Raw genomic sequence first — 12454 nt, forward strand, 5'->3', positions numbered from 1 at the left:
CTGCAACTCATGAGAGCTGGGTTCGATCCCTGGGTCAGGAAGATCCCCTGGAGAAGGAAATGGCAACCTGCTCCAGTATTTTTGCCTGGGAAATCCCATGGATAGAGGAGCCCGGTGGGCTAGAGTCCATGGGGTCGTAAAGAGTCAGACATGACTTGGTGACTAAACAACAACAAAAACAACAAAGCACTCCTGTAAAGGGTCCCAGGTCCCACTCTATCTCAGAACCACTATATATTCCTGCTGGGAATGTAAAATGGTGCAACCACTATGGAAAACAGTTCAGCAGTTCCTCAAAGTGATACATACAATTACTATATGACCCAGAAATTCCATTTATGGATATATACCCGAAAGAACTAAAAATAGGGACTCAAATATTTATCCATGAATGTTCACAGCAGTGCTATTTCTAATAGCCAAAAGATGGAAAACAACTCAACTGTTCATCAACAGATGAATGGATAAACAAACTGAGGCTTATAAATACAATGTAATATTGTTCAGCCATTCAAAGGAATGAATATCTCTTTATGTATGCTGAGAGATATTTGCATTCATTAGTTTGTCCCTGGAGCCAGACTACCTAGATTTGAATGCTAAATCTGCCACTTCAAGCTGGGTGAACAATGGACAAGTGAGAGTCTCTGCTTCTTTCCTCATTGGGCTTTTGTAAGAAGCATAGGATGCTGCATGCTCTGCACAGCTCCAGCCACATTACAAATCCTTAACACATCATAACTGTTTTCAAGGGGCTTCCCAGGTGGCACTAGTGGTAAAGAATCTGCTTGCTGATGAAGAAAATGCAATAGACAGTGGGTTTGATCCCTGAGTTGGAAAGATCCCTTGAGGAGGAAATGGCAACTCACTCCATTATTCTTGCCTGAAAAATTCCATGCACAAGAGGAGCCTGGTGGGCTACAGTCCATGGGGTCACAAAGAGTCAGACATGACTGAGTGCCTGAGAACACACACAACTGTTTTCAGGAATAACATATCTAAAATCTTCTTCACTGGAAAAACTGAGTTCCATACTAACCCTCTGGCAGCCAAAAGAGACAGATCTGAAGAATGGCAATGCTCTTGGGGCAAAAACTCTTTCCCTAAGGGGTCCTAGACTCAAAGGCTTCACTGGAGAAGATGAGCTAATTGTAGTCACTCTAACAAGTTTCTCTGGGGATCATACCCGAAGGCCAAAGATTCTGATATGAATCTGCTGGCATGATTCTGCTGTGTGTTCTCTGAGAAAGCCTGCTCTTCATCCACAGTTGCAAGACAAAGTTGAGGATGCAGGAACCCCAAACCCCTGGAAACAGGACCCCTGAGGGGCTGAGAGGTCCTGGAATCTGATAGAGGTACAGTAGTCATTGGTTAATAAGGCATCAGGAAGACAAGCTGCAATCGAGCTGGTCTCAGGGAAGATCCTCCCCCACCAAACTTGCCCTCAGAGGTTAGGGGGACTCTCTGATCAGTTTCATCCACAAGGACTTAGGTTAACTGGTATCAAAGCCTCATAGATGGGTAGGGGTATTGTGAGTTGGTCAGGAGAGTGGATATTTGAATCAGAGCATGAACTGGATCCCAGATCCATGCAAGAGTCAGGTTTGGAGCCTCAACTGTTGGCTCATGATGTGGCTGAAGGTTAAATGGGATGATAATTGTTAAGAGGCTAGCTCATTGTGGATTGCATAGAATAAAGGTCACTGTACCACTCTAAGGATTTCTCTGGTGGCTCAGTGGTAAAAAAATTCAACTGAAACGCAAAAGACACAAGAGACTCAGGTTCAATCCCTGGGTCAGAAGATCCCCTGGAGGAGGGCATGGCAGCCCACTCCAGTATTCCTGCTGGGAAAATCTCATGGACAGAGGATCCTGGAGGGTTATGGTCCATAGGGTCAGAAAGAGTCGGACATGACTAAAGTGACTGAGCACACACGCACGCTTGCACAGACCACTCTAACTTTGTCCACTTATATAGATGCTGAGGGAAGGAGAGAGTTTGGCAGGGTTTAACCTAGATCAGTGATCCTCAACTGGGGGAAATTTCTACTCCTCCTCAAGGGGTGTTATTCAAGATATTTTTGCTCCTTACAACTGGGGATAGGAGGAATGCAATTGGCATTCAGTGGGTCAAAGCTAGGTGTTCAATGTCCTACAATAATATATAAGACAGTCTGCACAACCAACAGAAATATGATCCAGCATCAAATGTCAGTAGTGCCAGGATGAGAACCACTAGGTTCCACCCCAAAGAGGAGAGGAAAAGGGAAGGGATCCCTGAAGAAGTGGAGGCAGTTTAAGTGAGGTGAAGCTGGAGACTAGAAGCTTCCAGGCAGGAGATAGCAGGTGCAAAGGGCCAAAGTGTTAAGCGCTCAGTTGTGTCTGACTCTTTTGCGACCCTATGGACTATATAGCCTGCCAGGCCCCTCTGTCCATGGAATTCTCCAGGCAAAACTATTGGAGTGGGTAGCCATTCCCTTCTCCAGGGGATCTTCCTGACCTAGGGATTGAACCCAGGTCTCCTGTATTGCAGGCAGATTCTTTACCATCTGGGCCAAGGCACAGAAAGGTTATGTACCTTGGCTAAATCACACAGCTGGTAAGTGGCAGAACTGGAACTGAAACCCAGGTGTGTTTTCAGAGTTTGTCTTTAATCACTCTTTTACTATTTATTTTAAATATCAAACCCTAGAAGTGCCTAGGCTGTTTATTTTCATTTTATGTCTTTTATCCCTATCTTAATTAAGGAATAATTGACAAAATTGTATATAACTAAGGTGTAAGACTTGAAGTTTTGATACATGTATACCCTCTGAAATAATTGCCACAATCAAGCTAATTAACATAAGACTCTTTATCTTGATAATATCACTAAGAGTTCCCACAAATAAAAATGTTTGTCCATATAACATGTCAGCTATGGATTTAATCCCCTTATCCTATTTTTCTCACTTAATCCTTATAAAATCCTAAGGAATAAAAAAATTAGTCCCATGTAACAGATGGGGAAACTAGGCTCAGTATGGTTAAGTGAGATGCATCTTTAGGGATGGGTTTGAAAGGTAGTGAGGTAATCTGTTTCCTTCCCACTGTTGACACCCTATTTCTGGCTTTAGAACTGCCTGGATATGGAAAATCAGACCCAAGTCTTTGAATTCATCCTCCTTGGCTTCTCACAGCAACCCCTGCAGAGACAGGTGCTCTTCAGCCTGTCCTTCATTCTTTATTTGAGTGGGTGCCTGGGGAATCTTCTCACCATCCTGGCCATCATCTTGGACCCTCATCTCCACAGCCCCATGTATTTCTTCCTCAGCAACTTATCTCTTCTTGACATCTGCTTTACCTCCACCACCATCCCCAAGATGCTGGTGAACCATCTGTGTGGGCTCACCACCATCTCCTTCTCAGCTTGCCTGGCCCAGATGTATTTCTTCATCACTTTTGGGGCAGCCGACAGCATGCTTCTCTCAGCCATGGCTTACGACCGCTACCTGGTCATCTGCAGCCCACTGCACTACATGACAGTCATGAGTGTCCTTCGGTGTACTTCGTTGGTGGTGATGCCCTGGATCTCAGCCAACCTCATCTCCATGGTCCACGCTATCTTGATGTCCCACTTGTCCTTTTGCACCGATAGGATCCCACACTTCTTCTGTGATATCAATGCCTTGATCAAGCTCTCCTGCTCTGATACCAAAGTCAATGAGATGCTGGTGTTGGTCCTTGGGGGCCCGGTGGTTCTCATCTCTTTTGTGTGCATCATGGCCTCCTATACACCCATTGCTGTGACAGTGTGGAAAGTGTCTTCTGTCCAGGGCAGGTGGAAATCGTTCTCCACGTGTGGCTTTCACCTTTGTGTTGTCTGTCTCTTCTATGGGACTATCATCTGGGTCTACTTCAACTCTGCATCCACACACACCACTCAGAGGGACATGGCAACCACAGTGATCTACACCATGGTCACCCCCATGCTGAACCCCTTCATCTACAGCCTGAGGAGCCGAGATCTGAAGGGGGCCCTCAGGAAACTTCTTCTCAACAGGAATCCCTTTGCCCAGCCTCTTTAAAGACTCTTTTTAGACCTAATTGCTTTTGAAATAAACTAGATATGGAGGCAGTGACAGATTTTATTTTCTTGGGCTCCAAAATCACTGCAGACAGTGAGTGCAGCCATGAAATTAAAAGATGCTTCCTCCTTGGAAGGAAAGCTATGACAAACCCAGACAGTATATAAAAAAGCAGACATCACTTCCAGTAGTCAAGTACAGATGTGAAAGTTGGCCCATAAATAAGGCTGAGAACCAAAGAATTGATGCTTTTGAATTGTGGTGCTGGAGGAGACTATTGAGAGTCCGTTGGACAGCAACAAGATTAAAAAAGTCACTCCTAAAGGAAATCAACCTTGAATATTCGTTGGAAAGACTGATGCTGAAGCTCAAGCTCAAGCTCAAATATTTTGGCCACCTGATGTGAGGAGCCGACTCACTGGAAAACACCCTGATGCTGGGAAAGATTGAAGGCAAAAGGAGAAAGGGACAGCAGAGGATGAGATGTTTGGATAGCATCATTAACTCAATGGACATGAATTTGAGCAAACTCCAGGAGATAGTGGAGGACAGATGAGCCTGGAGTGCTGCAGTGTTGCAAGGAGTTGGACACAACTTAGTGACTGAACAACAATGACAACAATGCTTCCCAATATTAGAATGCTTTTCTTTTAAAGATAGAAGCAATATATTTTTATTCATGTAAGTACTTTATTGAATACATTTGACATATAACATTATATAAATTTAAGGTGTATAAAGCATTACTTTGACACATTTATACATAGCAATATGACTTGCATTGCAGTGATATTTCACACCTCTATCACATTAAACAAGTTTCCTTTCTCTTAACTGGTTGGGATAAATCAGTTTTAGTTTTTCAACAAGTTTTATGATTGCAGTACAATATTGTTGTCTACACTGTTCACTAAATTCTCTATGACTTATTTACTATTCATTGCAATTTTGTACCCTTAAAAATATCAGTCTTACTACTCCACTCCTCCATTCCCTGGTAACTACCATTCTGATCTTTACATGTTTGATTATTTTTTTAGCTTCCAGATATAAGTGATATCTGATTCCATATGGTATTTGTCTTTCTCTTTTTCACTTATCTCACTTCAGTTCAGTCGCTCAGTCATGTCTGACTCTTTGCGACCCCACAGACTGCAGCACACCAGGCTTCCATGTCCGTCACCAACTCCCAGAGCTTTATAAAACCTGTGTCCATCAAGTCAGTGATGCCATCCAACCATCTCATCCTCTGATGTTCCTTTCTCCTTTTGCCTTCAATCTTTCCCAGCATCAGGTTCTTTTCCAATGAGCCAGCTCTTTGCATCAGGTGGCCAAAGTATTGGAGTTTCAGCTTCAGCATCAGTCCTTCCAGTGAATATTCAGGGTTGATTTTCTTTAGGAGTAACTTGTTTGATCTTATTGCTGTCCAAGGGACTCTCAAGAGTCTTCTCCAACACTACAGTTAAAAAGCATCAATTCTTCAGCACTCAGCTTTCTTTATGGTCCAACTCATATCTGTACATGACTACTGGAAAAACCATAGCTTTTACTATATGGACCTTTGTTGGCAAAGTAATGACTCTGCTTTTTAATATATTGTTTAGGTTTGTCATAGCTTTTCTTCCAAGGAGCAAGTGTCTTTTAATTTCATGGCTGCAGTCACCATCTGCAGTGATTTTGGAGCTCAAGAAAATAAAGTCTGTCACTATTTCCATTGTTTCCCCACCAATTTGCCATGAAGTGATGGGACCAGATCTTAGTTTTTTTGAATGCTGAGATTTAAACCAACTTTTTCCACTCTTCTTTTTCACCTTCATCAAAAAGCTCTTTAGTTCTTCTTTGCTTTCTGCCATTAGGGTGGTGTCATCTGCATACCTGAGATTATTGATATTTCTCTCAGCAGTCTTGATTCCAGCTTGTGCTTCATCCAGCCCAGCATTTCACAAGATGTACTCTGCATATAAGTTAAATAAGCAGAGTGACAATATACAGCCTTGACATACTCCTTTCCCAATTTGGAACCAGTCCACTGTTCCATGTCTGCTTCTAACTGTTGCTTATTGACCTGCATACAGATTTCTCCGGAGGCAGGTCAGGTGGTCTGGTATTCCCATATCTTTAAGAATTTTCCACAGTTTGTTGTGATCCACATAGCCAAAAGCTTTAGCATAGTCAATAAAGCAGAAGTAGATGTTTTTCTGGAATTCTCTTGCTTTTTCTATGGTCCAACAGATATTGGCAATTTGATCTGTGGTTTCCTCTGCCTTTTCTAAATCCAGCTTGAACATCTGAAAGTTCTCCATTCACGTACTATTGAAGCCTAGCTTGGAGAATTTTTAGCATTACTTCACTAGCACATGTGATGAGTGCAATTGTGCAGTAGTTTGAACATTCTTTGGCATTGCCTTTCTCAGGGATTGGCATGAAAGTTGACATTTTTCAGTCCTGTAGCCACTGTTGAGTTTTCCAAATTTGCTGGCATATTGAGTGCAGCACTTTCACAGCATCACCTTTTGGGATTTGAAATAGCTCAGCTGGAATTCCATCACCTCCACTGGCTATGTTCGTAGTGATGCTTCCTAAGGTCCATTTGACATCACACTCCAGGATGTCTGGCTCTAGGTGACTGATCACACCATCGTGGTTATCTGGGTCATTAAGATCTTTTTTTAATATATTTGTGTGTGTGCTCAGTCACTTCAGTCATTTCTAACTCTTTGCAACCCTGTGGACTATAGCCTGCCAGGCTCCTCTGTCCATGGGATTATCCAGGTAAGAATACTGGAATGAGTTGTCATGCTCTCCTCCAGGGGATAATGATGTACATTAACTATAATTCAATTAAAAAATTAGTTATCATCCATTGTCTCAGATAGTTGATCCCTTTATCCAGTTTGCCCTTCTCCCTATTTCCCCTTTGGTAACATCTACTTTTTTCCATATGTACATTTTTGTTTTTGTTAGGTTTTGTTTGTCCACTTATTTGGGGTTTTTTTGGTTATTTATTATTATTTTTTTTTTATATTCCATGTATGAATGAAATTGTATGGTATTTGTCTTTCTCCAGCTGACTTATTTCACTTAGCATAGTACCCTTAACGTCCATCCATGATGTCATAATTGGCAAGATTTCATCATTTACCAGCTTCCCCAGTGGCTCTGTGGTAAAGAATCTGCCTGCCAATGTAGCAATACAGGAGACAAGAGTTCAATCCCTGGGTTTGGAAGATCCTCCGGAGAAGGAAATGGCAACCACTCCAATATTCTTGCCTGATTATCTTGCATGATACCCTCAACATCCATCCATAATGTCGTAAAAGGCAGGATTTCGCCTTTTAAGGATTTTACATAATATATATACATGTTGAAGGTATTATGCTAAGTGAAATAAGTCAGTTTGAGAAAAACAAATACCATACAATTTCACTCATACATGAAATATAAAAAATAATAAACAAAAAAATGCCATATAAATGGACAAACCAAATCAGATGAAAACAAACACGTAGATATGGAAAACAGAGTAGATGTTGTCAGAGGAAATAGTAAGAAAGGAAAATTGGGTAAAGGGGTCAACTGTCTGTTGATGGATAACAACTACTTTTTAAATTGAATTATAGTTGATGTGAAATATTATATTAATGTAAGTTACAGGTGTACAATATAGTAATTTAAAATTTTAAAATATTATTCCCATTTATTCTTATTATAAAATGTTGATTATATTCCCTATGCTGTACAGCATACCCTTATAGTTTATTTTATATGTAACAGTTTGTACCTCTTAATTCCCTGTTCCTGAATTATACCTCCCCAAGGAGGTACATGAATTAAGTATTCATGTAACCAGTAGTTTGTTCTCTACATCTAAGTTGGAGAAACTATATTTTTGGTGATGAGCACACTATCAAGGGTCTTCTATACAGAACAGACACATAATTTTGTACAAATGAAACTTACATAATGTTATAAATCAATGTGACCTCAATAAAAATAAATTTTAAAAAAAGGAGACGTAAACATTGTAACAAAACAAAACACACACAAACCAAGCAACTAATTCTTCATGGCTCAGGGCTGGGGCAATGGGATGACCCAGAGGGATGGGATGGGGAGGGAGGTGGGAGAGGGGTTCAGGTTGGGGAACACATGTAAACCCATGGCTGATTCATGTCAGTGTATGGCAAAAACCACTACAATATTGTAAGGTAATTAGCCCCCAACTAAAATATATAAATTTATTTAAAAAATTAAAAAATAAATAAATAAACTGAAAAAAAAAGAAGACGAGTTCAGTGACTAAACAAACAAACAAAAAATTCTTCATGGCTGAATAGCTTGGCCAAGTTATTTAACCTCTCTATGCCTTTGTTTCTTAAACTTGGAAAACTGGAAGGCCATGAATACCTAACTCATGCAATTATTGTGAGAATTAATGATTCACATATACACCTGTTTATATGTTAATAATTATAATCTAAGGAGGTTATCAGGTCAGAGTGAGTAGTTTCTAAATCAGACAGTATGAACTACTATGTTACCATACTATTATAGTACACAAATAACATACTATAAACATTTTACTACCACTAAAATTAGAAATCTAAAATAATTTTTTAAAATAACATTATCTTGTACAGAAATAGACATGTAAAACAGTAGAACAGCATTAAGTGTCATGGAACAGCCCCAAGTGTAAATAAATTTGCTATATTAAAAAGCATGGCATTGCAAATCAATGGGTTATTTATTAAACTGTGCTGAGATAATGTTAGCCATAAAAATAAACTTTATCACTACATGCATATTAGAATGGCTAAAATCTGGAACCTTGACAACACTAAATGCTAGCAAGGATGTAGAACAATAGGATCTCTCATTCATTGCTGGGAATGTGAAAAGGCACAGTCATTTTGAAGGATAGTTTGGCTGTGTCTTACAAAACTAAACATACTCTTGCTATGCAATCCAGCAATCACACTCCTTAGTATTTACCCAAATACTCACTTAGATTCACACTAAAACCTACACATGGAAGTTTACAGCAGGTTTCTTCATAATTGTCAAAACTTGAAGGAACCAAGATATCTTTGAGTGGGTGAATAGATAAATACTGTGAAATATCCAGACAAGAGACTATTATTAAGTGCAAGAAACCCAAACAAACAAACAAAAGTGATGTATCAAGCCATAAAACAGTTGAAGAGCCTTTGATGCACACAACAAAATGAAAGAAGCCCATCTAAAAGGGCTACCTACTGTATAATTCCAACTGAATGACATGGTAGGAAAAGCAAAACCATTGAGAGAGTAAAAAGGTCGGTGGTTGCCAGAGATTAGCAGTGAGGGATGGATGAATAGGCAGAACACAGAGGATCCTTAGGGCAGTGAAAATACTCCACATGGTATAATACTGATGAATACACCTCGTTGAACATTTGTTGAAATCCAGAGAATGTATGAAAGTGAAAGACAATGTGAACTATGAACTTTGGTCATGATGGTCATGATGGTTGAATATACATTCAACGATTGTAATAAATGTACTACTCAGGTGGAGGATGTTGATAATGGGAGACCCTGTACATGTTGGGGGTGGGGGGACAGAGAGTATATGGGAAATCTCTGTGCTTCCCTCTCAATTTTGCTGTGAACCTAAAACTGTTCTAAAAAAATAAAGTCTTAAAAATGAGTTGAAACCAAATCTGAAATGCTTGCAATATATTTTTGTAGATTAAAGTTTGAGAGCTTGGCAAATTTTTATGTAAAGATCAGATGGTAAATATTTTCAACTTTGCAGGTCACATATCTGTCACAACTACTTAACTCTGCTATTGTAGCACACACCAGTCACAGCCAATATGTCAACAAATTGTCATGACCACGTTCCAATAAAACTTTATTCATAAAATCAGGTGGTGGACCCACATGCTGTAGTTTTTTATCCCTGAACCTTCAGTATAAAACTATTAGAAGAGACCAAGTAGAAGGTTTCTGACAGGAATAGTATTAAGGCACAAGAAATAGAAGGCAAAGGAAAAAGATTAGTAGGCAAATGAGTATTTAGAATCTCTAATAATATGCCTGCAAATCAGTAAGAACAAAACAATCTTTTAAAAAAATAGGGAAAATTTTAAATAGACAATCAAAAAAGGAAACCCATATGGTTAATAACCAATGGAGATTTTTCAAAAGAATAAAATTAGAACATTCTCTAACACCACAACAAAAATAAACTGAAAATAGATTAAAGACCTTAAGTAAGACCAAGTACTATAAAACTCTTACAGGAAAACATAGGCAGAACACTCTTTGACATAAATTGCAGCATTATCTTTCTGGATCCACCTCCTAGAGTAATGAAAATAAAAACAAACATAAATAAATAGAACCTAATTAAACTTAAAAGCACTGCACAGCAAAGGAAGCCATAAACAAGATGAAAAGACAAACCTCAGAATGGGAGAAAATATTTGCAAAAGATGCAACAAAGGATTAATCTCCAAAATATACAAACAGCTCATGCAGCTCAAACACACACACACAAAAAATCAAAAAATGGGTAGAATATCTAAATAGACATTTCTCCAAAGAAGACATAGACATGGCCAAAAAGAACATGAAAAGATGCTCAACTCTGCTAATTATTAGAGAAATGCAAATTAAATCTACAATGAGGTATCACCTCACACCAGTCAGAATGTCCATCATTAAAGTCTACAAGCAATAAATACTATAGAGAGGGTGGAGAGAAGGGAACCGTCCTATACCATTGGTGAGAATGTAAATTGTGACAGTCAATAGTGAGAACAGTATGTAGGTTCCTTAAAAAAAAAATAGAGCTACCATCTGATCCAGCAATCTCACTTCTAGGAATACATTCAGAGAAAACCATAATTCAAAAAATACATGTACCCCAATGTTCATTGCAGCATTTATAGCCAAGACATGGAAACAAGCTAAATGTACAACGACAGATGAATTAAGAAAGTGTGGTACATATATATGATGGAATTTCAGCCATAAAATTGAATGAAATACTTTCATTTGCAGCAACATGGATGCAACTAGAAATTATCATACTAAGTGAAGTATGTCAGACAGAGAAAGACAAGTATTATATGATATTGCTTATTTGTGGAATCTAAAAAGTGATACATAGCTTCCCAGATGGCACAGTGGTAAAGAATCTGCCTGCCAGTACCGGAGATGCAGGAGATGAGATGACAGAGGATGAGATGGTTAGATGGCATCACCGACTTGATGGACATAGGTTTGAGCAAGCTCTGGGAGTTGGTGATGGACAGGGAAGCCTGGCATGCTGCAGTCCATGGGGTCACAAAGAGTCAGACATGACTGAGCAGAACTGAACTGAAAAAGTGATACAAATGAACTTATTTACAAAACAGAAACAGACTCATAGACTTAGAAAACAAACTCATGGTTACCAAAGGGGAAAGGTGTGGTGGAGGTATAAAATAGGAGGTTGGGATTAAGAAATATATGCCACTATTTATCCTGGAGGAGGAAATGGCAACCCACTCCAGTATTCTTGCCTGGAGAATCCCAGGGACAGAGGAGCCAGGAGAATCCCATGGACAGAGGGCAGTCCAAGGGTCACACAGAGTAGGACATGAGTGAAGTGACTTAGCACACCACTATTTATACAATAATCAATAAAGACTTACTGTATAGCACAGGGGACTCTACTCAATACTCTGCAATAACCTTATGGGAAAAGAGTCTAAAAAGAATAGATATATGTACTTAGTTCGTCACTCAGTTGTGTCCAACTCTGCGACCCCATGGACTGTAACTGGAGTGGACTGCCATTCCCTTCTCCATGGGACCTTCCCAACCCAGGGATCGAACTTGGGTCTTGGCAGATTCTTTACTGTCTGAGCCACCAGAGAAACCTTGATATATGTATATGTATAACTAAATCACTTTGCTGTACACCTGGAAATAACACAACATTGTAAATCAGCTATACTCCAACATGAAAAAAGTGGAGATTTTTCAACCCCAGTAGTAATTAGGGACAAGCAGTTTTAAGTGACAGTTGGAAATCACTTGATTGCTTGATAACCATATTAGCAAAATTAAGTTTAACACTATCAAGCATTGGTGAAGGTGGGGGAAATAGATCTTCTGACACATGGATGAGAGTGTAAATTAGCACAGCCACGTGGAAGTTTAACCTGACTATTCTTCTTAAATTTAAGATTCATATTTCTTATGATATGGTCATCTGACTACTTGGTTTGTATTTGAATTAGATAGTGACTATTTGTAGGAGAAGATGTACAAAGATATGTACTATATTATTCCTAATAATGGAGAAAAATTAGAAGCAAACTGAGATCTCTAACAGTTGAATGTATACT

The 12454-nt window shown here is 39.3% G+C and overlaps 1 protein-coding gene across 1 annotated transcript; it reads left to right on the top strand.

The window, feature by feature from the left end:
- Nucleotides 1-3128: 3128 nt before the first annotated feature.
- Nucleotides 3129-4067, top strand: LOC145509718 (olfactory receptor 1f45-like). Its single transcript, XM_081499007.1, has one exon. The coding sequence runs from the start codon at nucleotides 3129-3131 to the stop codon at nucleotides 4065-4067; it is 939 nt and encodes a 312-aa protein (XP_081355133.1).
- Nucleotides 4068-12454: the final 8387 nt, after the last annotated feature.

Source organism: Giraffa tippelskirchi, chromosome 6 (genome assembly GCF_054371585.1).
Source record: "Giraffa tippelskirchi isolate mGirTip1 chromosome 6, T2T-mGirTip1v1.2.pri, whole genome shotgun sequence".
In the NCBI taxonomy this organism is placed as follows: Eukaryota; Metazoa; Chordata; class Mammalia; order Artiodactyla; family Giraffidae; genus Giraffa; species Giraffa tippelskirchi.

Bases quoted from the DNA above. Each gene is read 5' to 3' on its own strand.
- LOC145509718 (XM_081499007.1), top strand. From the start codon at position 3,129: ATGGAAAATCAGACCCAAGTCTTTGAATTCATCCTCCTTGGCTTCTCA.